Here is a 24,825-nt window from a genome sequence, read left to right as displayed (position 1 = left end):
ACGAGCCGTGCGCCGCCGCCGCCCCCGGCGCCCCGGGCCCGCCGCACGCCTACCCGTTCGCGTCGGCAGCCGGGGCCGCCACCAGCGCCGCTGCCGAGCCTGAGGGCCCCGGGGCCAGCTGCGCGGCCGCCGCCAAGGCGCCGGTGAAGAAGAACGCGAAGGTGGCCAGCGTGAGCGTGCAGCTGGAGATGAAGGCACTGTGGGACGAGTTCAACCAGCTGGGCACCGAGATGATCGTCACCAAGGCCGGCAGGTCAGGGCGCCCCTCCCTAGCCGCGCGCCTCGGTCCGACGCACGCGAGCGGGGCCGGCAAGCGGGGTGGGGGCGCGGCCGGCTCCTTCGCTCCCGGGTCCCGGCTCCGGCGACAGCCGCCTGGCGCGCGGGCGGAGGGGCCGGCGGAGGAGCGCGGCCGCCCGGGTGCACCCTCAGCCCCAGGACGCCGGCGCCTGAAGCAGGGGCCGGCTCAGCTCGCCGGGCCCTCCCAGGGGACTCACCAACTGGCAGATCCCAGTGGATCCCAACTTTTCAGAGGAAACTGCCTTCTTTGGTTCCCTAGTTCAGTCCATCCGGGCTAAAAAGAGGCGCAGCCCGGCCATGGGGCAATGGTCTGGAACGTTGTAGGAGAGAGTTAAGACCCTTCAAAACTGTGCTGTGTTTCAGGGGAGATTGCTATCCAGTCTTCTCAGGCCTACGTCTCGGGCGATGGTGGGGCCTGGCTCTGCTGCTGGGGCCGCCGCCTTCAATTGGCCTGTGTTTGTTTTAAGGGCCCAGAGAGAAGGGGAACAAGTTTTGCGATGCAACCAATTTGACCGGCAGACAAAGGCGGGTGCCGGTCTGTGTCTAGTGTACACAGGAGACACCAGCTCTGGGTCCACACAGCCAACGGGAGCTCAGGGCCTGTTTGCAGAGCCTGCTCGTGGTTTCTCTTTCCGTGCCGCGGCGTCCGCCCTGGGAGCCTGGGGCCTGTGCCCAGCTCCAGATCAGGGGTCTTCTCCAGGCTCTCCCGCTGGCCTGGGCACTTGGCCTCCCCCCGCCACCCCATGAGGACTGTGCCCCAGCCTCCGGCCCAGTCCAGCCCAGCAAGGGCCTCGGCGGGGCCAGGCTCCCCCCAGAAGCCAGCATTCTGCAGCCCTCTTCGGCCTGCAGAGGCGAGGGCAGGCGTGGCAGGCTTGTCCAGGAGGGCTGGCATCTGTTTTCTGCCCACCGCCCGCAAGGAGTTGCCTGTGAGGGGAAGCTGCAGGACCAGCAGGTGGGGGCCTCATGCTGTCCTCCAGGGCCCAGCGGCCCACACTCAGGGCAAGGCCGGCCCATGGCCAGTGGCCAGGGTAGGAGCCGCAGAATGTCCTTTCCAGAGCCCGGGTCAGTCACCGAGTCGGAGCCCGGGGAGGGGATAGTTAGGGGACCCCAAGGACACAAGCGAAGTCAGCCCTGAGTAGCTGCGTCTTGGGAACTTGCGTGTGTCCCCGAGGAAGGTGGGGAGACTCCAGCACTGGGTGGGAGGCAGAGCCTCAGAGTCGGGACTGTGGACTCCAAGGCTCGGCCTTACTGGAGGGACTGGGGAGCAGCCGCAGATCCAGCCAAAAGGGCGACTGGGACTCCTCAGAATCACACGGGCTGCCTCGCTTTCACTTTGTTTGAGCCGGGAGCTTAGGGCGGTTGATTAGATCGAGCAGGGGAGGCCTGCCCGAGGGCCGAGGATCCCGGGGGCCGGTGCTACTGCCGGCTGAGGCTAGCTCGGGATGGGACGGCTGGATCGGCAGTTGCTAGGCTGGGTCTACACGGGCAGAGTTGGCGGAAGAAGCCAAAGGCCTATGTTCAAGAGTGGAGGCTTGGCTCGAGCACTGAGTTCGCCATTGTTGTGTTTCTAAAAAGGGGGCAGGGGGCTGTCCTGCCGTCCACTCGCCCTCGGCTGGGCAGGGGCTTGGTCGGGTTAGTCAAGCAGATGAGTGAGGGGAGATGCGATGAGGGGCCTCCCCACCCAGCACAGCGGTCGGCCGGGCGGGGAGGCCATGTCCTGGGCTGGTGGAGGCGGGTCGCCCTGCCCTCCCCCACCTGAGGTGACTGAGGTCCCACCGCCCCCAGGCGCATGTTCCCCACCTTCCAAGTGAAGCTCTTCGGCATGGACCCCATGGCCGACTACATGCTTCTCATGGACTTTGTGCCCGTGGACGACAAGCGCTACCGGTGAGCACCCAGCCGGGCCTGGAGGGCGGTGGGCCCCTGCCTGGCCAGGCTGGTGAGGGTGGGTGGCCCAGGACAGTAATGACCGGTGCCCCCTCCCCACTCCTGCCAGACCCCAGACCCACACGCCCCACCCCCAGCAGTTCTGGGGAGTGGCCCCCAGGGGGTCATGCAGGCTGGGCCCCCACCGTCTGGCTCCTCGCACACAGCCCCTGCCTTTTCCGTGTCCCCCTCTCCCGAGAGGTGAGCGCCGGCACCCGTCCCTTCCCCCACCCCCCGGGAACGCTGGGCCCCAGAGCTGGCAGGAAAGGTGGGGTGGCCAGGAGAGATTATGCAGGGCGGGCCTGGCCGCCCGGACAATTAACAGCAATTAATAAAGAGAACCTGGTCCGCCCTGCGCCCTAGGCCGCCGGCGTGGCCCAATCTGGGCTCCCGCCGCGCCGGCGACACAGGAGGCCCAGAGCAGCAACCCGCATGCGGCGAAATGTGGCGCCAGGGCCCGGCTTCCTCCCTCTGGTCGCTTCCTGCCGCTTGTGTATCAGGACGGGGAGTTTTCTCTTTCCTCACACTGCCCCTGGAAAAGCTCCCCGTTCACCTGTGGGAACCTCATCAGAGGCACCTTCGGGGTTCCCTCGGCAAGGCCCTCACCCCAGCATGCTGTGGCCCCTGCCCCGGCGTCCCAGGTACGCCTTCCACAGCTCATCCTGGCTGGTGGCCGGGAAGGCAGACCCCGCCACACCCGGCCGTGTACACTACCACCCCGACTCACCGGCCAAGGGGGCACAGTGGATGAAGCAAATCGTCTCCTTCGACAAGCTGAAGCTGACTAACAACCTGCTGGACGACAATGGCCATGTGAGTGACCCCCCCAGGCTACCGCCCTGTCCCCCATTAGGCCCTCGGGAGTCCCTGCTGACTGGAGCCAGAGGCAGAGCTTGGGCAGCTTGGGTGTGGATGAGGGACAGGCCGAGGAGAGCTAGCCCTCCGGTCAGGGGCTCGGGGACTGGTGGGTCACACTGCTTCCCTCTCCCCACTCCTTGTGTTTTGCTGGAGGCTTTTTAACTGGAAAGGATGGGGCCGTGTGGGGTGGGGGGTGAGGGCAGCAGCCTTTGGAATCCAGGCGGTGATGCCCCACGGCCCAGCCTCCTTTTGGGAGCTCAGGGTTCTGCCGAGTTGTCTGGAAGCTCACTGCCCGTCCGGACCTTGGCTGGTTTCCTAGCTCGGCCCTCACCACCTTTCTTCCAGATTATTCTCAACTCCATGCACAGATACCAGCCACGCTTCCACGTGGTCTATGTGGACCCGCGCAAAGACAGCGAGAAATACGCCGAGGAGAACTTCAAAACCTTTGTGTTTGAGGAGACACGCTTCACTGCGGTCACTGCCTACCAGAACCACCGGGTGAGGCCCTGGGTGGCTCGGTCAACACTTCTGGGCAGGGGTGCAATTTTCAGTTGCTGCCTGGGGGACAGAAGGTTCCATTCCTGGAAACCCCACTCGATGGAGCCCCACCCCCAGAGCCTCAGGCCGCCCCCTCCCCTCTGCTGCAGGCGGACCAGCCTCCTATCAGGTTGACCTCTCAAGGGGGAACTGTCACTGTGGCCTGAAAGTTTGTTTTCCAAACCATTCCGGAAACTCCCCATCAGGGGCCTGATGCGCGGTTTACCCAGATTCCTAGGGTGCCCCTCCACTCTGGACCACAGCGGGGTGGGGGGTGGAAGTGACTACATTCCCATCCCAGCCGGGGGAGCAGGGTCTCTATCCTAATCACTTGGGACGGAAAGGACAGGTTCCTTAGCGAGAAAGGGGTCTCCCCAGCACCCCTGCCCCAGGAGAGAGGCACAACCTCTGCGGGGGAGGGAGCAGTTGTGAGCCAGGCATTTCTGGTCAGCGGAGAGTAGAGCGGCCCTTCCTGAGTGGGGGAGGGCTCTCCTAACGCTCCCCTCCGCTCCACCGAGGTCCGGTGGCCCCAAGAACAGGGGCTGGAGCCGGGTGTTCAGTGCCCGCTTCCCTGCAGATTACCCAGCTCAAGATCGCCAGTAACCCTTTCGCCAAAGGTTTCCGAGACTGCGACCCCGAGGACTGGTGAGTGTCCCCCGAGGAGACGGCGAGCGCGCGGGCGCCTGGCCGGGCGCCCTCTGACACGCCGCCCACCTCCCTCCCGCAGGCCCCGGAACCATCGGCCCGGCGCACTGCCGCTCATGAGCGCCTTTGCGCGCTCGCGGAACCCCGTGGCCTCCCCCACACAGCCCAACGGCGCGGAGAAAGGTAGGGCCGGGGTCGTGGGATCTGGGCAGACGGCAGCGCCCGGCCTCGCCCGCGCCGCAGGGGCGCTCGCGGCCTTCGCGCGCCGGTTGCACAACGGCCGCGGCTGCGGGCAAGCGCGCACTCGCCCGCCCGGCCCGACGGCTGCGCCTGCCCGCCCCGCCCGCCGTCCCAGTGGAGGGCGCGGGCCCCCGGGGAGGGCCCGGGGCTGGGTAGGGGCGCGGAGCGGGGGCAGGCGCGTTCTCGCGGGCCTCTCCGCGACTCAGCCCTCGGCCCTCCCCGCAGACGCGGCCGAGGCCCGGCGAGAATTCGAGCGCGACGCGGGCGGCCCGGCCGTGCTCGGGGACCCGGCGCACCCGCCGCAGCTGCTGGCGCGGGTGCTGAGCCCCGCGCTGCCCGGGTCCGGCGTCCCGCTGCCCGGCGCGCCCGGAGGCCGGCCCAGCCCCCCGCACCCCGAGCTGCGCCTGGAGGCGCCCGGCGCGTCGGAGCCGCTGCACCACCACCCCTACAAGTACCCGGCCACCGCCTACGACCACTACCTCGGGGCCAAGAGCCGGCCAGCGCCCTACCCGCTGCCGGGCCTGCGCGGCCACGGGTTCCACGCGCACGCGCACCCGCACGCGCATCCGCACCACCACCCCGCCGTGAGCCCCGCAGCCGCCGCCGCCGCCGCCGCCGCGGCGGCGGCTGCCGCCAGCATGTACTCATCGGCCGGGGCCGCGCCGCCCGGCTCTTACGACTACTGCCCCAGATAATGCGGGCGTTCGCCTGGGAGTCCGGTCCACCCAGCCCGGGGCCACCGCAAGCCCCCTTCCCGGGCCTCCAAGCCGTGGGGCCTCCGTCCGCCAGCCCCAGAGCTGTCCAAGGACCTGGTTCCCTGGCCCCAGGGCCACCGCGGGTCCCTCCTCGGCCCCGAGGGCCCCGGGTTCGCACAGCCAGTGCCAAAGTGCGCGGTTCGCGCCGGAAGGAAGTGATATTTATTGTTCTCCGCGAGACCGCGACGTCCCCCGGCCCGGCTGGCAGTTGCAGTGTAGACGACCCGAGAACCCGTCTGCAGGCGGTGTAGATACTTGTAGATATTTGTAGATAACTGTAGATACCGCGCCGGCGCCGCCTTGATAAATGGTTTCGCCTCTTTTGGAAGCTGCCTGAGTGTCCATTTCTTTGCGTCCAGTCACATTGCGCGGGGTGTCTCGGGGAGAGCGAGTCCGGGCTGACTCGGGGACTCGGGGTCTCCCTGCAGCCGGGTCCTGGGCGAGGCGAGGGGTCCCTGAGGTACGCTCCGAGCCCCTCCTCCCAGCCCCCTCCCGGCCACGCCTCCCTGCGTCCTCTCCCCGCCCCTCCCAGCCCGGCCAGAGCGCCCCTCCCCCACTGCCACCTTGTGGCCCCAGGTGTGCATCCGGCCTTGTTAAATTCCTCACTTGTCGGTTGTCCCTTTTCTAGGACTTGGGCCCGCACCCCTGGCCTGTTTTCAGGCCGGTGCCTGTCCTGTGTGTTTTTCCACGGAAGCTGGTATAACGGTCTTGGTCGTGCAGGACAGGACACTGTCTGCTGGGGGCTAGGAAGGGGAGAAGCCCTGACTCTTATCGGAAAGACAAAAACAGGTAGTTCTGCTCTTGTAGCATTTCCCTGGCTGGCCCTGGCTCAGGCCTGCGTTTTCCCCTGTTTATTGACTTTATTTGCTGTGAGTGTCCCCACGGAGTGACCTGGACGGGGCCACAATGACAGTGGTCATGAGTCATCTTGAAACCTGCCTGTGAAGCGTTTTTCCCAGGCCAGGTGGTGAGGGACCTATTAGCTCAACAACAGGGATGGGGCCAGAGGAACCCTTTGATCTCTCCCTTCCTGAGTCCAGGCAGGAAGAGCTGACACCCTGTCAAAGTCAAGGCTGCTGACTTGGACACGAGACGGACGGGAAATGCAAATGGCCGAGGTTTTGTCCCCCTTCTGTGCCTGACCCAGTGTATTTGTGTCGATCGCTGCCAGGAGGCACCACATCTCCAAGGACACAGCCAGGCATTTCCTGATGCCTGCCCTGCGCTGGACTTTTTTCCCAGATGTGTTGGTCCTGGAGGCGGAAGTGACCTAGAGCTTAGCAATTGGACGACAGGAACTGTTCCCTTGAGGCAGGTCTAGGAAGGGAGGTGGTGACCAAGGCTGCTGAAGGGTGAGCTCTGGAGCCAGGGCCCTCCAGAGCCTCATGGGGCACCTGGTGCCCGGGCATGAAGACTTGCAGCACTGCCTGAGTGGCCAGCAGGCTCCGTGGACAGAGCTTCAGGAATGCACTCCTGAGGGCAGCCCTGGACACCACCACTGATGGACACCATTTACTCCCCACTGCACATCTCCCTCTGGGTGACCCAGCTGTGCCACTGGGCTCCCCTGCTTGGGGGCCACCAATGCACCCAGCACCCCCTTGTCCTGGGAGGCCTGCAGGAGTGATGGGCAGTGGTTTGCCCTGTTGAACTAGTCTTCCCTGTGGGCGCCGGCCACCCCTTTGGGACCACTGTGGTTCTCAGGCCTCCCTCTCCCCACTGCACACTTTCACCATCCAGACTGGGGGAAAACCATGGGTGGAGAAATCTCTTTTCTGGTTTTGTTCAAAGCTAAAGTGAGGAGATGCTTCCCCTGAACCAACGCTGGCACCTGGCGTTTGCAGGTGAGAGGACTCAGCGGAGCGTGGCCCCTCCCAAGATCACCACCCACTGGAGAGGGAGAGCCCTGCTGCTGTCTGATGCGGGGCCGTGCACGCTGATGAACGGGACAGAATAAAGGTCAACGTCAGGCTCCCGGCCGGCTGCATTTGAGAGCCTGGCGGCCTGTGGGCTAGACCCTGCAGACGGTCGCCTGCCCTGGGGAACAGCCCCCAGAGGTGGGTTCTCTCTCCGCTGCCCCCACAGGTAAGTTGGCCTGGCTAAGAACTTGTCATACATGGGTCGTGAGCCGGGTGCCCAGCCGGCCACAATGCACTGGTCAGGGTTCTCTATGTCAGACCAGTGTCCAGTCTCCGGTGAAGGGTGCTTGTTTGTTCTCTAGTGGGTGCTGTGCTGCCCATCACCCCCACAGACCGCCATCACCCTGCCTTTCATCCTGGGGGTCAGAGGGAAGGGTTGGCTTGGGGTACCCAGCCTCTGCTGTGGGCTTTGCGTTTCATAAGGGCGCTCGGGCCTCTCTCAGTCACTGATCCTGACCCAAGCGCTTGGTGAGAGCCCTCAGCTGCAGGCATCCTCCCTGGGACCGTCAGTCGTCTTCCCTCTTCCGGCCCCTCCTCCCACACCCCAAACCTTCTCTGTGTGTGGCTGGGGTCCTGTTCGCCCCTCCTCCTCGGGGGCTCACCCTCAGCTGTTGGATGCCCCCACAGGCATCTTCCTTGTCTTTCCCTGTCGGCCCAGAGGCCGTGTTCCACCCCTCTTGCCTGTCCCCAGGTTCTGGCTGCCAGAGCAGCAAGGACGAGAGCTAGGACCAGGAGGGACCTCAGAGCTCTGGTCCAGGGGCTCTGGACTCTTCAATCCCGAAGCTCTTCAAACAACAACAACGTTCACTGTGTGAAAGAGGGAAAGTCGGGAGCAAGTGGAGGAGGGTGGGGCCTTCGGGCCCCACATCAGAGGTCTCAGGAGCCCAAGGACCCTGGGGTGTGGGGTGACAATGCCCAGCAGCAGGCGGCTCCCTGGGCCGGCTGCCGCCTTCCTCCGTCCCACAGCCTGTGTCTGGGACATAAAGGGCCCAGCTCCCAGGGAGGCTCGGGAACTGCCTGCCCTCCCCATGCCCCTGGCGCAAATGGCTGGCGGTTCTGGAGACTCGCCCGGTGCCAGGCGCCCCGCAAGCCTGGCGGTTGCACCCCTTCACCTGAGTCCCCAGAGCCCCTGCTCTGGAGTCCTGTGACCCCACAGAACCGCCCCCGCTGGTGTAAGGATGCTCAGGGCTGACCCCCTGCACTGCATTGCCAGCTGTGGGACGCAGGTGGTCTGTTCGGTGGTCCTCAGGCCTGAGTTGAGGAGGGAAAGGCCCTGGCGGTTGTGAGGCTGCAGCCCCTTCCCTGGGGCTGGGGAGGTCCAGAGGGTATGTGGGCTATGGATGGGGGTGGGGGAGGGGGAGCGTGACGCACTGCCCTCCAGGTGCTGCTGCAGATCAAAGCCACGTGCAGGCAGCCAGAGGGAGGTGGGGGCCGGGAGCGTCTTCTAGGACCAAAAGGATGATTCCTGTGGAGGCAGGAGTGTGGCCCAGCTGGAGCTGGGTGCAAAGGGGGTGAGCCTGGTTCCACAGGCCCAGGCCTTGGTTTCCCTATTGTGACGGGGGGCCCCCTCCTCCTCCATGTGGGCCCAGTGAGGCCCTTCGGTTCTGCGGGTTTCCGGGCAGAACCTCCGCACAGGCCTGTCCCCATGTGCCTTCCGCAATATGGAAGCAGCTTCTGCGTCCTGACACAGGCCCAGCTGGGAACAGGCCGGGGACATGGCCCAGCCCTGGGAGGGGACGACGGGGGTGTTTGCTGGTCTACCTCACACGTTTTCTGTATTTAGAAAAACTCAAATTGTGCCTTTGATTCAATTCCCTTTCCTGCTTGTTGTACTACTTCAAACCAGATGGGTTCACGAGATGAAACTTCGGAATCTCTTCATCTCCACTTAACTGCTGCCAGGCCTGTGTGTGGGAAACAGCAGAACCAAAGGTATTTTGTTGAAAGCAGCCCACTTCGGGAGGAGCTGAGATCTTAATAGCAGCGATTAAATTATCTTCTTAATTATAAAGAGGAACGTTGACATCCCTTATCAGCTCTCGACTGCACGGAGCACACACCTAACCCCCTCCTTCCAGCCCCACCACGGCGCCCCCCTGGGCTGGGGGACAGCTGGGCACTCCTGCGGCGAAGACCTCCATGCCAGTGATCCAGAGATGCCATCTCGGACATCCAAAGGCTCAGTCTTCCTTGGTGGCGTCAGCAGGAGCCTGCACCTCCGGTGGACGGGGCCGGACCTGAGGAAAGGCTCGTTTTCTCAGCCACGTGTGTGTGTGTCCACAGGGTAGGGCCCGTGCAGCTCTGGGGGCTACCCTCTTGCCCTGAAGACAGCCAGCCCCCCACCCCACCCCCAGGAGACCCCCATCCTCCGCAGCCCCTCCCCCAACACTGGCCCCTCCAGGACAATGCCCCTCCCAGCACTCCTGTCTTCCCAGCCTCCTCCTGGCTCCTCTTGGTTGTCCTAATCTCAGTTCCTCTCCCCTTTTTCCTATCTCAGAGCCCAACCTTTATCCTAGGATGCATTTTCTAGGTTCTTTCCCAGGACCTTTTGTGACCTCATCACCCAATGAAGGTGGTGATGGCAGCCAGGCCAATGGAGGCCTCGTGCAGGGAGAGGACAGCGCTTGGGGTCTCTCCAAGGCCCCGGCTGCACTTGGACCTTCCCCCAGCAGGGGGGGCGTCCCCAAGGGCAGACAGGTTCTCCATGGCAGGGGCCGCCTGGTAGACTGGGTTGCTACCCGGAACACAAGCCCTTCCCACATGCCTTAGTGCTCTGGGACCCGTGTGCCCGAGGGCCAACGCCCGAGGGCCAACCGGCCGCTGCTTCCTTTGAGGCCAGCAGGTGGGGCTCAGGGCTGCAGGAGCCCCACACAGCCGGGTCGGGCGCGAGGCCACCACCTCCTCTCCTCCAACGTTGTGCTGGGGACTCCAAGCCCCTGGGCGTGGCTGTGAGGCTGAAGCAAAATATGGAAGTAGCCGCGTCTGTGCAAACTGTCACCCTTCTGGTAACAGTGAGTGAAATCTTAAAAGGGGCTAAGAAAAACAGGCAGCTTCCTTAAGACGCAGCTGGCCCGTCTGGAAGCTCTCTGGCCAGGCCCTTCTCCTGGGAGAGCCTGTGAGGTGGGGACTGGGCTGCCGCTGAGCCAGGAGGCGGGCACTCACCCACCCACCACCCCGCGGCCGGTTTATGCCAGCGAGAAGCCTCTGGACATTTAGGGCAAAGTCACTGTCCACGGGGGTGGCCGAGGAGAGGCCACTCCCCACGCGTGCCTGCTGCTGTATTCCCTGACCAGACAGTGCTACCAGAGAGCTGACCCAGAGCCCCAAGGAGGCGGGTGGCGGCTCTGCTTCCCCTTCTGTGGGCTGGGGTGTCCCAGGCACATTTCACCTCATTGGCTCTGATGATCAAGCCCTCCCTCCCTTTGGGTGGCTGGCTGGGAGGGTCCATTTAGAGACGGGGCCCAGGACGCAGTCAGCACCCCTTTCAGGAGAGCTGGACACAGAGTCGTGCCCACAAAGTGCTGCAGGGCTGGCCCCAGAGCTGCCTGGGCTTCACCTGCCACTGTCACTGTCCTGCTATCACCTGCTTTCCTGAGTCCAAGGCCACGGGGGCCAATCCCGCCCTCTCATGGGCGGGCTGCAGGTGGGAGCCCCCAGGCATCAGGCAGCCCGACACCGTTGCTGCCAGGAAGGGGCCTGGTCTCAGGTGTGCCAGGACAGCCTCTTCCTCGTGCTGACCCGGCCGATTCGCTCCCGGAAGCCAACCCAGCCCTGCACTCTGTGGCTGGATCCCTCCAGTGGTCAGCTGCTTCCATGCATGTGTCTCACCCCAGGGAATTAAGTTCCCAGAAGACAGAGATCCTATCATGCGTACACCCAGAAAATAACTTAACGATGAAAAACCTGGATTAAACCACAGCAAGAGATCACTTCACACCCATTAGGATGGATGGATATTATCAACACAAAACAAACAGAAAATAACAAGTGCTGGTGGGGATGGGGAGAAATTGGAACCCGTGCACTGCTGGTGGGAATGTAAACTGGTGCAGATGCCGTGGGAAACTAGAGTTTTCACAAAAAGTGAAACATAGCATTACCATATGACCGAGCAATTCCACTCCAGGGAGTGGACCCAAGAGAACTGAGAGCAGAGACTTGAACCTGCACTTGTCCACTCACGCTCAGGGCAGCTCAAGTCACAGCAGCCGAGAGGTGGAAACAGCCCACCTGTCAATAGCTGATCAATGGATAGAACTGATTAATTGAAAAATGGATAAAAAGATATGATCTGTCCACATAGGGGAATAAAAAGGAAGGACATTCTGACACTACAACATGGATGACCCTTGATGTGATGCTTGTTGAAATGAGCCAGGCACAGAAGGACAAATCCTGTGTGGTTCCCCCTACATGAGGTCCCTGGGCTTGTCAGATTCAGAGACAGAAAGTAGATGGTGGGGGCCAGGGGCTGGTCAGGGGTGGGGGGAGGGGGAGTTAGTGTTTGATGGGGACAGAGTGTCAGTTGGGGAAGATGAAAAGTTCTGAAGGTGACAGTGGTGACAGCTGCAGGACAGTGTGAGTGTACTTGATGCCACTGAGCTGTGCACTTAAAAGTGGTTAAAATGGCAATGATTTTTAATGTATATTTATGTATATTTAACAATTAAAAACCGCTGGATTATCCACAGTCTGCAAAAAAATATGCTGTTCATCTCAAATTGATCAAGTCCTCACCTGTCTCTAAACCAGCAGTTTTTCACACGGTAGTTTTGTCCCCAGGAGCTTGGGCCGCATTTGGCGACACTGTCGGTTGTCACACGGGGTGGGTGCAGGCCGGCCCCCTGCAGCGTACAGGAATCTTCAGGGCAGGTGTCACAGGGTCTGGAGCAGCTCACAGTGTGGCCGCAGTGTTCTGAGCCCCTCAGCCTGCCTGGCACGCAGCTGGGTGGCAACTGGGTGGGCGAGCACCCATCCCACGGGAGCCACTCTCCTGGCTACGTGTCCACGAGGCCGGGTCTACCCAGCCCCCTCCACAAGCCCCCTGGTGCCCAGGGACCCAGATTTGCCATGAGCCAGGCCATCCAGCCCTGGGTTCCAGCCTGGGTGTGGGGTCAGGACCCGGGAGAGAGCCCCTGCCAGCACCAGAGCCCGGCCAGTCCCATTGGCTCTGGAGCAGAAGGGACCTGCAGGGCAGGCGATGGTGGGATCTTTTTCACTGATCCCTGTTGCTCCTCTGAAACCACCAGGAAAGTCACTGAGCCTTCACAGTCAGAGCCTGTGCCGACCACCGACCCCCGACATTCAACCCCAGGAGCTGGGCTCTTGCTGGCCCCTCCACCGGCCTCTCCTGGCCTGCCCAGCATCTCTCCCTCTGTTTGTGGGGTTCTGACCCTCCAGGGGCCAGGCCCAGGGTGAGGAGAGGCAGGGGCCAGAGCGACACTTCCAGGTACGTCTCGTGTCCGCCCCACAGTGTTCGCTGAGACACAGTTTCTGCTCTAAAGGACCACATGTCCCCCAGGGAGGGACAGGGATGCCCACCAGGATCGGCTGGGGCAGCTGTGCTCTGGGGAGGGCAGGGGGCTCAGGACAGACTGAGCAGAGGCAAGACCCCTTAGGGGCATGTCCAGCTGGCCCTGCTCAGGAGCGTGCATGACCAGGCTGGTGGGTGAAGCCTCACGGCAGCACATCCACCCACGAGGGACGGATGGATGGGGATGCACCCCAACGTCCACAAAACCAGGACACGACCAGGTGAGCCCGGCAGGGGGTGGGTGAGACATTCATCCCTCCGTCCACAGGGCCTGATGCAGACGAGGGGGGAAGGCAGCCTGGACAGCCTGGGGAGATGGGACAAGGTGGGACACGGTGGGACCCGTCTCCACACTCGGAAGAGGCAGAGCTGCAGACCCCAGGACAGACAGGGCGGCAGGGCCACGGGGCGACTACGAAGGGCGGGGCGGCCGCACCGGGTGGACTGCAGCTGTCGTGAAGCAGGTCCTCTCGCCGTGAAGATGGAGCCAGGCCTGCTCACCCCTTCCTGACCGGACGCCACCCTGGTGCTGCCCCTCCCCCCTCCACGCCCCGTGTCTGAGCTCGTCCGTGTGTTGACGTAGCTCTCGCGTCTGTTATTTATTGCTAATCACAAAACAGCGCCTTCTCCCTCTTTACTTCTCCAGGGCGGTAAGAGAGCCATCGAGGGCCGGGGGTCACGGCCAGGAAGGCAAGGCTGCAGCGGGCACGGCCTTGGTTCGTCCTGCCCACAAGGAGAGATGTGTATCCAGAAAGGGTCCATCCAGGCCCACCTAATGGGCGAGCCCATTTTTTGGGCAAGTGGCTGCAGGCCTCGGGGGCCAGAGCTCACCTAATACCTGGAGGCCGCTGCTTCACGCTGAAGCTGGGCGCTGGCTACACGGGGCTGTGGTTTTTCCCTCCATTTTGGTCTCCGCTTGAAATTTCCAAAAAAAAAAAAAAAAGTCAATTGTTCAATAAATTCTCAAGATCGATAAATTGTATGTTGTGTAATGGTAATTCCCTATATAGTCACATTCTAACTCAGTTCATAAATCAAAATTTATGAATAAAATAAAATTTCCCCAACACTTAAACACTGGTTGCAAATTCATTAAAAACTCTTCTAAACATTTAACAAAACAACAGCCTCACGTCTACTTCTAATGTCTCAGGAGAGACTCGCGGAAGCTGGTTCTCACCCGTTTCTCTCCCTCCAAGGCACGTCCTCAGTTCTGGGGTCTCACCTTGTAAAGGCTACAAACACTCTAAGGCCCTCCATCAGGAGGTGGGGTCTGTGTCTCCCACACACCAGGGCTAGGCAAAGGCGGCTCTTGGTGCCCGCCTGGCTCGCTGGCCAAGCCCTCGGTGCCCCCATGAAGAATGACTCCCCTGAGGCCGCCACGCCGAGAGCCCACCCGAAGGCACCTGATGGGCGGTGCCCCTGTGCCGCCTTGTCCCGTGGAGAGAGACAAACCGCCCAGTGGGCCCTCAGCCTTCCTGACTGACGACTCACGGGCATGCCCGAGTCTGGGCTGATTATTAACATCCCAGCAACGGGACCAGACCAGGGACTCAACTTCTCAACATGCACGTCTTGACAAACAACAAACATACAGGCATCCTGTCATCCTGTCCTCTTCCTGCTGCTATAACAAAATACCACGGGCTGGGCAGCTCATCAACCAGAGACTCTGCTCAGTTCTGGAGGCTGGAGGTCTAAGACCAAGGCGGATTCGGGGTCAGGCAAGGGCCCACATACTGGTTCTGGCGCTAATCCCATTCTTGGGGATCCACCCTCATGACCTAGTCACCCCCCAAAGGCCCTGCCTCCAACTGCCATCATGTTGGGGGTTAGGGCTCCAGCCTATGGACAGGGAGATGCAGATGTTGGGGCCACAGTCTTCAGGCGCGCGCAGCTACCTGCTGTGACAGTGCATTTCTGGCACACTTTGTTATTAGAGTGTTGGTGAGGATTCTTGGCCTATTTGAACAGAGCCAGTGACTGTCACCATGATGCCCGTGGCGGCCCCTGGACCCTCAGAACTGCTCCTGGCCCCTGTGAACACATCCTGGCCTGTGGCAGCTGCGAGATTCACCCCACCCCCACCCCCGTCTGCCCAGTACCACGGAAGCAGCTCTGCTTTAAGGCAGGAGCCACACACGTCTCTGTGAAGGGCAGGCACTGAACACTGGCCCTGGGGCCCGAGGTCCGGGCGCTGTGCACAGGGCGCCGGGCTACGACACAGAGAATGAACCTGCCTGTCAGCTCCGAGTCTGAGCTCCCAGGGCAGGTGCTGGTCGTGCACGCAGGTGGCTCCTGAGCGCTCCTGGTGGGATAAGGGAAAGGCCAGGAACGCCTACTCATTTTCCAGTTCAGCCTCCATGAGTCTGTCCTGCTTCCTCATCTGTGGCTGTGCCGCCCACTCAGATGCTTCCCTGAGTGGATCCTTTTGGGACTGGTGGCCTCTACCTGGTGGGCACGGCCCCATCACACAGCAGCCACCTTGCCCTTCCCACCTCACTCAGCTCCGTCCAGTCATGCGCTTCCCGCCTGCCCGGATCCCGAGGTGCCTCCAGACGAGCTGGTGTGAGGGTGGCCGCATCTGGGCAGGGCCAACCAGCCCCAACACACAGGAGACCAGGGAGGGCGGGGAGGGGGCTGCACACCCACCCCGGCCCAGGTGCACAGCCTGCTCAGCTTAACCCCAGACCAGGCTCCCCGCAAGGTGCCAGCTGGTTGAGCACCGAGCCTCCAAAGAACCTCGGGTCGTCTCCTCTCTGCACACTGCTCCCAGAGCTGCTCCTGCAGAGACATGGGTGGGAAACACCTAACAGCCTTGCTTGCTGGGGGTGCAGACGCTCACGACGCACAGCACAGAGCAGGCTGCAAGACAGCCCTCCCCAGGGAACCCCTCGGTGGCAGCGTCCAGCCCCCGGGGCCGTGTTTACAGAGCACGTGGCGGTCTGACTTCTCAGACCTCTTGAAGCTCACGGAGCCCAGGAAAAGGTGAGAATTCCCAACCGTGCTGCGTCCCCTGGTCACTTGCCCGGCCCACCGCTGACCTCTTGCTTGTCCAAGAGGAGCCAGGGCAGCACGATGCTGGGATGACCATGGGCCCCACCCATAGAGTGCCAGGTGGCTGGAAGAGGGCCAGGCAGTGGTGAGCTCAGGAGAAATGCCTGTGTCCCCAGACCCACTTCCTCTGGTCCTGAGTGTCTGGCAGGGCTGTCACAACCCGACTCAGCCCCATGCATGGAGATTTGGCCACAAGATGTCCTTGGGATACTGCTCACAGCATGTGGCCTTGGTGGGCAGCCCAGAGCCCAGCTCAGGGCCAGCAGCCGTGATCTTCTGGGAGCCTCTGCCTGTGCCTTCAACGGAGGTGAGGGCCAGGTACGGATGGACACTTTGTCTCCCGAGCCCTCTCCCCCTCCAGGGCTGAGTCACGGCAGGCAGCACACACAGCTCACCCCCAACGTTTGGGAGGCACCTCTGGCGTCTCGCGGTGTCCTGTCCTCTGCCAGTAGGATACGCTGCCACGGCTGTTTTCGTGAATTCAGTGATTCTGCCAAAGGATCGCTGAGCTGATGGCGTGGATGTAAGCGGGCATGGGCACCACGTCCTCAGCTGCAGCCTGGTTTTAGAGGCTGCCCCAGCCCAGCGCCCAGCACCTCAGGGTCACAGCTGCAGCGGGACTTGCAGAATGACTGGTGTGTTCACAGCTATGCTCTAGTGAGGAGGCCAAGTGGGTCCTGAGACAGAGTCCTTTGCTATTTAGCACTGGCCTCTAGTCCAGTCTCCAGGACAGACCCACGGGAGGGGACGCTGGCCTGAACGTTGGCTTTGCTGGGGGTGGGGGCACATGTGAGATGCAGGAGCCCGGCCAGGCCGGAGAAGCAGAGGTCCACCTCCCGAAAGGGGCACCCAGTGCCCTACTGCCTCGCGTGGAGAAGGCAGAGAATGGGGTCCTGAGCAGACCACAGCGCCCAGAGGACGCCCCACACGCGGGGTTCGGGTCTCCGCAGCCTAAACAGGGCCGCCCGTCTTGCTGGCATTCGTGACGTGGAGACCCCTCTGGATGTGCACCACCCCCAATATCCCAGGGGCCACAGCCCCCCCTCCCCGATGTGCTGGAGGAAACCCGGCAGCACCTCTGTCCGACGGGCCCATGGGGAGGCCCGTCCCTGAGCTAGGATAGTGCACAGCCGCCCGGTCAGGGGTGTGGGTCTGGGGGGCCCCGGCTGGATCAGCAGCACAAGTTGCAGGCAGTGTGGTGGGCACCTGGGCCTGGTCGCGGGGCAGATACCTGCTGGTCCAGGTGGCCCGGGTCAGACGTCTGCTCGCTGGATCCAGAACGCTCTGCTCTGCCCACGGGGACCAGGCCAGGCTTCAGCGGCTGCCCACTGGCTCCTCTTGCCGGGGCCCAGGGTCATCTGCCCACACCCGCAGTCCTGGACCCTTGTCCACCATGAGGCCCCGCAGCCCCAGGACCCGTCCCCACTGCCGCTTCTGACCTTCGGGGAGCTGCGGGGAGGCACATCTTCTGGAGCCCGAGGAGGGTGAGCTAGTCTCACATGAAGCTCCCCCAACACCCTTGGTGCCCCCCTCTCAGCACCCCACGCAGTGCTGGCATTTCAACCCCACTTGTGTCCCTCGTGGTCCCTGCTTCAACCAATCAGCCAAACCTCAGAGCCCCTCAGCCCCCGAGCTGAACCTGGAGGCCAGACTCTCCAGCAGGGCCCTGTTCCAGTGGGTTCGGCATCCCGCCACCTGGATGCACACGTGTTCTCCAGATGCCTGGGAAAGCCACGCAGCCCTTCTGGAGCGCAGCCACCGCAGACCCCACCCTCTCGGGCCTGCTGGGACCCAGTCTGGTTATAAGCAAAGTGTGGAGTAGGGGGTTCCTGAGTGCCCCTTAGGGCCCCTGCCTCGGGGGAGGCCATTCAGGTCCTGCAGCCAAAGGGGGGCTGACCTCAGGTAGGGTGCGAAGGGGGCTCTCCCAGCAAAGAAGCTGATGGAACGAAGGGGTTTGTGGCCCCCAGCTTGGTCGGGCTCTGCCCACAGCCCCCATCCCAATTTTCAGGGTCCCATTCCTTCCCAATCAACAGCCCAGCCTTGAGAGGAGCTGTCCTGAGGTTTGGGCTCGGTCCCACGTGGCAGTAGCCGGCAGCTGCCCTGTGTGAGCGGCTGCAACAGTGCCCTTGGTCCCTGTCTGTCTCGCTTGGGCTGCTGGGCTTTATGCCTAGAAGCCACACTGGGACAGCCACCTGCCACTCTCAGCCTCACTCCACGAGGTGGCCCTTCTTTTCTCCTGCTGGTCCTGCTGGAGGCCTAGCCCTGTGCCCTCCCCGCCACCCCCATCAGGGGCCCTCTCCCTGCCGCGCTCCCGTCAGGAGCCCGTCACCGGCTCAACCCTGTGATGCAGGAGCTCCTGGCCGTCTGCGGTGTGAGGAGCCCAGGACCCGGGGCCCACACTTGGCGTCCCTGCTGGACGGACCAGCCACCCTGCCCAGTGGAGGCTCTGAGGACAGACAGCTCTGGGCTCTGATCACCCGGGGAAGCAGGGGGTCACCTGGGAGAATTCGTACCTCAAGCCTGCAGGTTTGCAAACAAGTTTATTATCAGGCACCCCCGGGTCGGCCTCTTGCCTGGGTCGCTGGTGCCCAGTGTCTGGCCTGGTTATGCTTTAAATGGCAGTCGCCATGGCACAGACGCTGTGCTTCACGAAAGGGAGCAGGTCCCATGCAGGAAGGAGGCCCAAATGACCGGCTCTTCCCATGACCAGTGGGGCCCATGGCCCATGGCCTCCGACCCCTTGCACCACCTTCCCGCTATCCAAGTGTCCTGACAAGGAGCCACGAGTCACGTGCACGGGTAGAGAGACCAGACACTGATGCGCTGATCCCCAGACCCTGTGGCCAGCAAGCCGTCGTCAGCGAAGGCCACACAGTGCACGGTGGCGCTGTGGAAGGCCAGCACGGCCAGTGGCTTCATTGTCCGCCAGTGAAACACACGGACGCGATGGTCCCAGCCCGCGGTGGCCAGAATCTTACGGTCTGGCCGAATCTTGACGTCAGCAATCCCGGGGTTGGTGAGCACGTGAGTCCCACGCACCTGTGATCAGAGCGGCAGGGAGAACCGTTAGGTGGCTTCTTAGACCTGCCTCCACGCCTCCCCCCTCTACCAGGACGCCCCCGTCAGGAACAGGGAGCCAAGGGCTCCTGCCAACTTACTGCCACCTCCTGGAGCCAGCACAGGTGACCTCTGCCCTTGGCCAGACCCTCGGGTTGAGACAGGACAGGCCTCAGTGGACTGCGGCCTGGGCCCCTCCCCAAGGAAATACTGCCCCCCAGCCTCCAGGCAGCACTGCCCACTGGACAGCAGCAAGGTCAGTGGGTCCTCTCTCACGAAAACTCACCGCACCCAAAGCAGAAGGAGCAGAAGGAACGCAAACCCCACCTTCAGCAAAGCCGGGGGCAGGGCAGCCCTGCGTGGCATGCAAGGGGGAAGGCCACCCGGTGCTGGATGTGCAGCCATTGTGGGGCCATCTGGCAGCTCTGCCCCACGTTGACAACACACACTTGGCCATCGTCGTGATGACCCAAATGGCCACGTCCTTCCACCCATCCTGTCTTGGCCCAGCCCTGGGCACCAGGAGTCCTTGCTGCCCCGGGGTCGCTGGTGTGCCCACAGCAGCTCCCCTTTCTCTGCAAATTCACCTCCTGTTGGGCCAGAGCAGCCTCAGGGAGAGTCATTCATTTTTCAAAGACAACACAGGGAAAAGGAGGAAAGAAACTCAGCGAAAGATGGCAGCATTCCTTGGAAGCAACCAGACACTCACCAGGCACTTTTGCAAATCAGCAAAACAGAACTGCATGAAGCAATGATCTCCATAAAACAAGAACCAGGAGAGCAAACCCAGAGGAGGGAGGCTGATCCACAGGCACCGAGAGAAGCAAACACTGCAGAAGCAAGGGGAATCGGAAGAGACAGCAAAGGCAGGTGTGACGCAACCTGGGGACAGAGGCACGGCCACTGGAGAAACAGCAGACGTGGAAGGCCGCGCAGCTGCTCTGACCTTTGCCGTTTAGAAAATCTGTTCTTGCTTCTAGAAACTGAAGTCTTAGGATCCACAGAGAGCCTACAGGGTGGTCACAGGAAGATGCGCTTGATAACGTCATTGGACGCAAAGCTAATTATAATTAGTCCTTTTGTCAGGCAAAAGGATCAAGTCAACTGTGAGGGCAGAATGGCCCATGGCCACGTCTGGGCGAGGTCTGGGCCAGACAGTGGGGTGACGCCTGCGAAGCTAGGAGGGGAGGCCTGAGAATTTTATATCCAGCCAAACTGTCGCTCAGGTATGAGAACAACAGACGAGCATTTGTGAACATGTAAGAACCCAGGGGATGCGTCCCATCAGCTCTTCCTCGAGAACTAGGAAATAAGGTCCAGTCTCTCAGGAGAAAACAGGGGAATGGCAGCAAGTAGCCTGGCAGAGAGTAGGGAACGTAGTCCCCTGCAGGATTAGGCCTGAGACAATACAGGGATCAAGGCTACAGAACCGGTTGTGTAACTAACAGAAATACAGGACGGCAGCAAAAGAGACGGGTGTGAAGTTCACTGAAGTGCTCATCTTTGTCATCTGGGTCGAAGATACAACAGTCAGCCTCATTCTACGGAGATTATCTGACACCCACTGAGGTGCTGACAGAACAACCTCACTTCCTCTCCCCACCCAGGTGTAATCGTTTCCTAATATTTGCCCTTGTATTTCTCTGAAAAGGAATAAAAATATACTCAACAGACTTTTGACTGGATTCCAAAGTTAAAGCCAAATGTGTGCTGTGAACGTGAGAGACACCAAAAGAATGACTGGCCAAGAAACCCCGGGAGCCAGCAGACGAGAGAGTTGGGGCCCACCCTGGGGACCAGGGAGCACTCGGACAGACTGTGCCCCACTTGACAACAACAGAGTGTGTACAGTTCACAACGAGAAGCCGCGAATGTCTGCTCAGCAGACAAACAGACACCCTTCATGAAGCTGGGACTACAGGAGGTGGCTGTGATGGGCAGCTGGTGCCAGACCACTCTGCGTGCTGCCAACAACCACCAACTGGACAAAAGACACTGCGTGACTGAGTCCAGGCACCAACACCGGTGGGAAGGGCAGCTGACAGGGGAGCCTCCCAGAGGCCCAGTAGCTCTCTGCTGGCGGAATGTCTGGCCGCAAAGTCCAGGTGGAGCACAGTGGCCATGTGAAGCCAAGGAGGTGATCAGAGGGTGGGGCCGCTGGAACCCATGGGGTGAGGCAGCAGCATGGAGGGGGCTGGGGGAGGGACTGCAGGCCATGTGGGTCCCACGAGTCCTTGTGAGGGCTGGGCTGTGCCCACTCAGGGCACCACACAAGGTTAGCCGGCCAGTGGCTGCTGCAGGGTTAAAGGGAACGAATACAAGAGATCAACAGTGATCTTGGACCCAGCAGCCGAGGGTGACATCTGTGTGTCCACACAAGACCAGATGAGACCCCGCGTGGCCGCGCTGCAGGGTAGGCATCACGCCCTGGTTGGGCCTACTCTGGCCAACCATGATGAAGCTGGAAACCAAGCCCCACAAGTGCGAAGGGGAGGTACAGTTTGGAAGGTGAGTCCCATGCATTACAGGAGCCTGGGATGACCCTGGGCCCCACGTACTGCCTGACGGAGTGGAAGCCAAGCCCATGGTGCAGGTGAACAGCCGCAGGGCTGACAGTGATTGCTCTGCAAAGTAAGAGAATCCAGTCTCCATCTCTATCAGTACAATGTCTGGCACAGACAAAAATTACTAGACACCCAAAGGAGTAGGAAAAAAAGCAGTTAATGGAAACCAGCCCAGAACGGCACAGGTGTGGAACATATCAGACGAAGACTTTAAAGCAATATTTAAATATGTTCCAAAAAATGAAAGAAAATGCAAATAATTACCAAAAAATTGTCTTGATGAGTGAACAGGTAGGATCTATTAGCAGAGAAATGCAAATTCAGAACCAACTCAGAACAGCCAACACTCTGTGAAGGTGAAGAGCAAAGCGGGAGGACCAACTTCACAACTTGCTGTGAAGCTACAGGAATCAAGACCATGGATGTTGGTGGAGGAAGAGACAAACGGATCAGTGAAACAGAAAAAAGAGCCCAGAAATGGACCCCCATAAACACGTGACCTTTGACACAGGAGCAAAGTAGCCTTTTCAACAAACGGTGCTGGAACAACTGGACGTCCACATGAGAAGAAACGAATCCAGACACAGACCTGCCACCTTCACAAAAATCAACTCAAAATAGACCAAAGGCCTAAATGTAAATTGCAAAACTATAAAACTCCTAGATGACGACAGGAGAAAACCTAGGCGACCTTGTATTTAGATACAACACCAGAGCATAATCCATAAAGGAAACAATTGATAACCTGACTTCACTAAAATTAGAAACTTCTGCTCTGTAAAGACACTGTTGAAAGAATGAGAAGACAAGCCAAAGACTAAGAGAAAGTATCTGCAAAGACGCATCTGATAAAGGGCTGTTACCCAAAATACACAAGAACTCTTAAGAAAATGAGCAACCCAATTTAAAAATGGGCAAAAAGCCTGAACAGACACCTCAGCACAGAAGATACACAGATGGCAACTAAGCATGTGAAAAGATGCTCCACATCGTATGTCATTAGAGAAATGCAAATAACAACAAACAGATACCACTGCACATCTGGACACATGTCATTATACATTCGTCCAAACCCATAGGATGTACATCACCAGAAGTGACCCCTGATGTGAACCAAGGGCTCTGGGTGATGATGAGGTGTCAGTGCAGTTATATCGATTGTAACAAATGTCCCACTTGTTGTGGGGGGATGTCGATAGTGGGGGGGCTGGGGGTATATGGGAAATCTCTGTACCTTCCTCTCAATTTTGCTGTGAACCTAAAACTGCTCTAAAAATAGAGTCTTTTGTTAAAAAAAAAAGGCACAGTAATAGAAAATGTAGAACTGAAAAGCTAATAACTGACGTGAAAAATGTGTAGGACAGGCTTAACAGCAGATTGGAAATTATTATTATTATTTATTTTTTTTTTTTTTTGCGGTACATGGGCCTCTCACTGTTGTGGCCTCTCCCGTTGTGGAGCACAGGCTCCGGACGTGCAGGCTCAGCGGCCATGGCTCACGGGCCCAGCCACTCCGTGGCACGTGGTATCCTCCTGGACCGGGGCACGAACCTGTGTCCCCTGCATCGGCAGGCAGACTCTCAACCACTGTGCCACCAGGGAAGCCGGAAATTATTATTTTTTAAAAGTCTGTAAACTAGGGGACATTATCAATGGACATTATCTGACCTGAAGAAGAGAGAAAACTGACCAGAGCCTCGAGGGCCATGGTACAATGTCACTCAGGGAGGTCACTCACTGAAAACCACAGATAAAAAGAACGTCTTGGGAGCGGCCGAGGAGAAGCCCCACGAGGTGACCAGGAGTGAGGACCAGACGCCACGAGTCCCCAGCAGACGGGGGTCACCTGAGACCACGTGTCTTCAAAGCACACGAAGGAAGCAAACCAAGTGCTCCAGAGAAAAGGCAGAGGTTGTCGCAAAGCATGAAAAAGCAGAGCCCCACTAGAGGGCCCGACAAGACGGCCAGGCAGCGCGCACGGGACAAAACAGAACCCGTGCAATGAGGTCGTGTGCGCGGCTGGCCCACGAGGGGGACGCCTGTGTGTGAAGGGAGGCTGAAGGTGAAAGATGGAAAAAAAGCTACAGAAGGAAGTAGCAGCCAAAAGACACCTGGCCTGAGCCATGTGAAGCGCTGCTGAAATGCGCTTTCAGGCAAAAATCCTTCCCAGAGATAACAAGGGTTCAACCCCCCAGGAAGATTCAAAATGCAGACCAAGAACACACAGGACCCAGGAAAGTCACCAAGGTGGACCCAGCAAGAGCACCCCCAGAGGCCGGGGCAGGCATGGCTTTCGACCCACGTGGCCCACATGAACCACACGGCTGCCTGAGGGGCAGGCGCAGCTGGGTGGCGGGCAGCAGAAATACCTCTTTCCAAGCACGGGGGCCACGGGAACCTACTGGCATTTCAGGGAGCTGCTATCACTCAGAACTGGTTCTCCAACCACAAATGGATCAAGTTAGAAGCCTAGAAATAAAAAATAACTGGGGAAAGAATCAAACATTTGGAAACATAAAAACACTCTGATCAGCTCCGCAGTCAGAGAACAAAGAAAAATCGGGCGCCCGGAAGTGAGTGTGATGAATCCCGGTCAGAGCTGCACATCGAGCCTGGAGGACTCAGGGGAGGAAGAGAAAGGTAGACGGGAAATGGGGAAAAGATGTTTAAAGAAAACAAACGTAAGCCTGGTCAGGAATGGACAGGACAGTCCTGCAGATAAAACAGGGATGCAATCACAAATAACTGAAAAAGGTCAGTGCAGCCAGCACATGGGCAGTGCCCCTGCGGCGACCCATCCAGCCCCAACACGCACACCTGCCCTGCCTTCCTGCGGCCTCTGTCCAGTGCCCAGGCCCGTGATGTCCCGGGCCCCTTCTCCGTCCATGGCGACCAGCAGCATCCCCGCATGTCCCGCGCTCTCTGCCACTCCAGTGCTCTGGTCCAGAGGAATCCAGGCTCAGTGCTTCCTGTCTGTGCTGCACACAAGCAGCCATAACCCACTCACTGGGTGGGTGCCCAGCACGGCCCTCACCCCCACCGCCCCCTTCCTTGGAAGCTGGTGCAGCCATGCCCGCATGAGAAGGCAAAGCCCACACGTGTGCCCGCAGCAGGGGTGCGTCAGCCTGAGCCCCAACTCATGGGCAAGGACAAGGTGACTGTCACAGCCCCCAACTCCTCCTCTCCCAGGAACTCTGCCCTGGGCTCGGAGCAGTGGGTGTGCCAGAACCCACTCGGGGCCCTGCTTCAAGGTGGATTTGTTAACAATGGGGATGTTTCCCAGGGAGTAAAGGGCTCCCCAAATCTGCTGTCTGCTGTTGGAGCCGGGAGCCCAGGTGGTGGCTGGGGAGTTGCAGAGCAGCCTGAGCAGTGGTCTTTGTGTGGCTGGCTGCGAGTCGGGTGCGGAGCGGAGCACATCCATGCCAGTGTTGCCA

The 24,825-nt window shown here is 60.4% G+C and overlaps 2 protein-coding genes across 5 annotated transcripts in view; one reads left to right on the top strand and one right to left on the bottom strand.

The window, feature by feature from the left end:
- Positions 1-39: 39 nt before the first annotated feature.
- On the top strand, positions 40-5,587 carry TBX1 (T-box 1). 2 transcript variants are annotated; one of them, XM_029233467.1, is made up of 7 exons: positions 40-253; positions 2,083-2,184; positions 2,865-3,036; positions 3,427-3,582; positions 4,199-4,266; positions 4,349-4,449; positions 4,732-5,587. In XM_029233467.1, the coding sequence occupies exons 1-7, from the start codon at positions 189-191 to the stop codon at positions 5,199-5,201; spliced, it is 1,134 nt and encodes a 377-aa protein (XP_029089300.1). In that variant the 5' UTR covers positions 40-188; the 3' UTR covers positions 5,202-5,587. The 2 variants fall into 2 exon arrangements, with proteins under 2 accessions (XP_029089300.1, XP_029089290.1); XM_029233457.1 differs by having other exon boundaries at positions 234-253; positions 2,083-3,036.
- A 10,348-nt stretch (positions 5,588-15,935) lies between these two features.
- The window catches only part of GNB1L (G protein subunit beta 1 like), a 46,822-nt gene continuing 37,932 nt past the window's right edge, over positions 15,936-24,825 (bottom strand). For all 3 annotated transcript variants that reach the window (XM_029224872.1, XM_029224862.1, XM_029224882.1), the window contains exon 8: positions 15,936-18,809. In XM_029224872.1, coding sequence (XP_029080705.1) covers positions 18,558-18,809 — 252 coding nt within the window. In that variant the 3' untranslated portion in view covers positions 15,936-18,557. The remainder of the gene's footprint in view (positions 18,810-24,825) is intronic.

This window comes from Monodon monoceros, unplaced genomic scaffold (genome assembly GCF_005190385.1).
Source record: "Monodon monoceros isolate NGI ecotype Baffin Bay Population unplaced genomic scaffold, NGI_Narwhal_1 Super_Scaffold_1, whole genome shotgun sequence".
Taxonomy (NCBI): domain Eukaryota; kingdom Metazoa; phylum Chordata; class Mammalia; order Artiodactyla; family Monodontidae; genus Monodon; species Monodon monoceros.
Note: the sequence above shows the minus strand (reverse complement) of the source record. Positions and strands in the feature narration are given on the sequence as shown.

Bases quoted from the DNA above. Each gene is read 5' to 3' on its own strand.
- TBX1 (XM_029233457.1), top strand. From the start codon at position 2,656: ATGCGGCGAAATGTGGCGCCAGGGCCCGGCTTCCTCCCTCTGGTCGCT. The intron at 3,037-3,426 runs GTGAGTGACCCC...CCTTTCTTCCAG, and splicing joins TGCTGGACGACAATGGCCAT to ATTATTCTCAACTCCATGCA. The intron at 4,450-4,731 runs GTAGGGCCGGGG...CCCTCCCCGCAG, and splicing joins GCCCAACGGCGCGGAGAAAG to ACGCGGCCGAGGCCCGGCGA.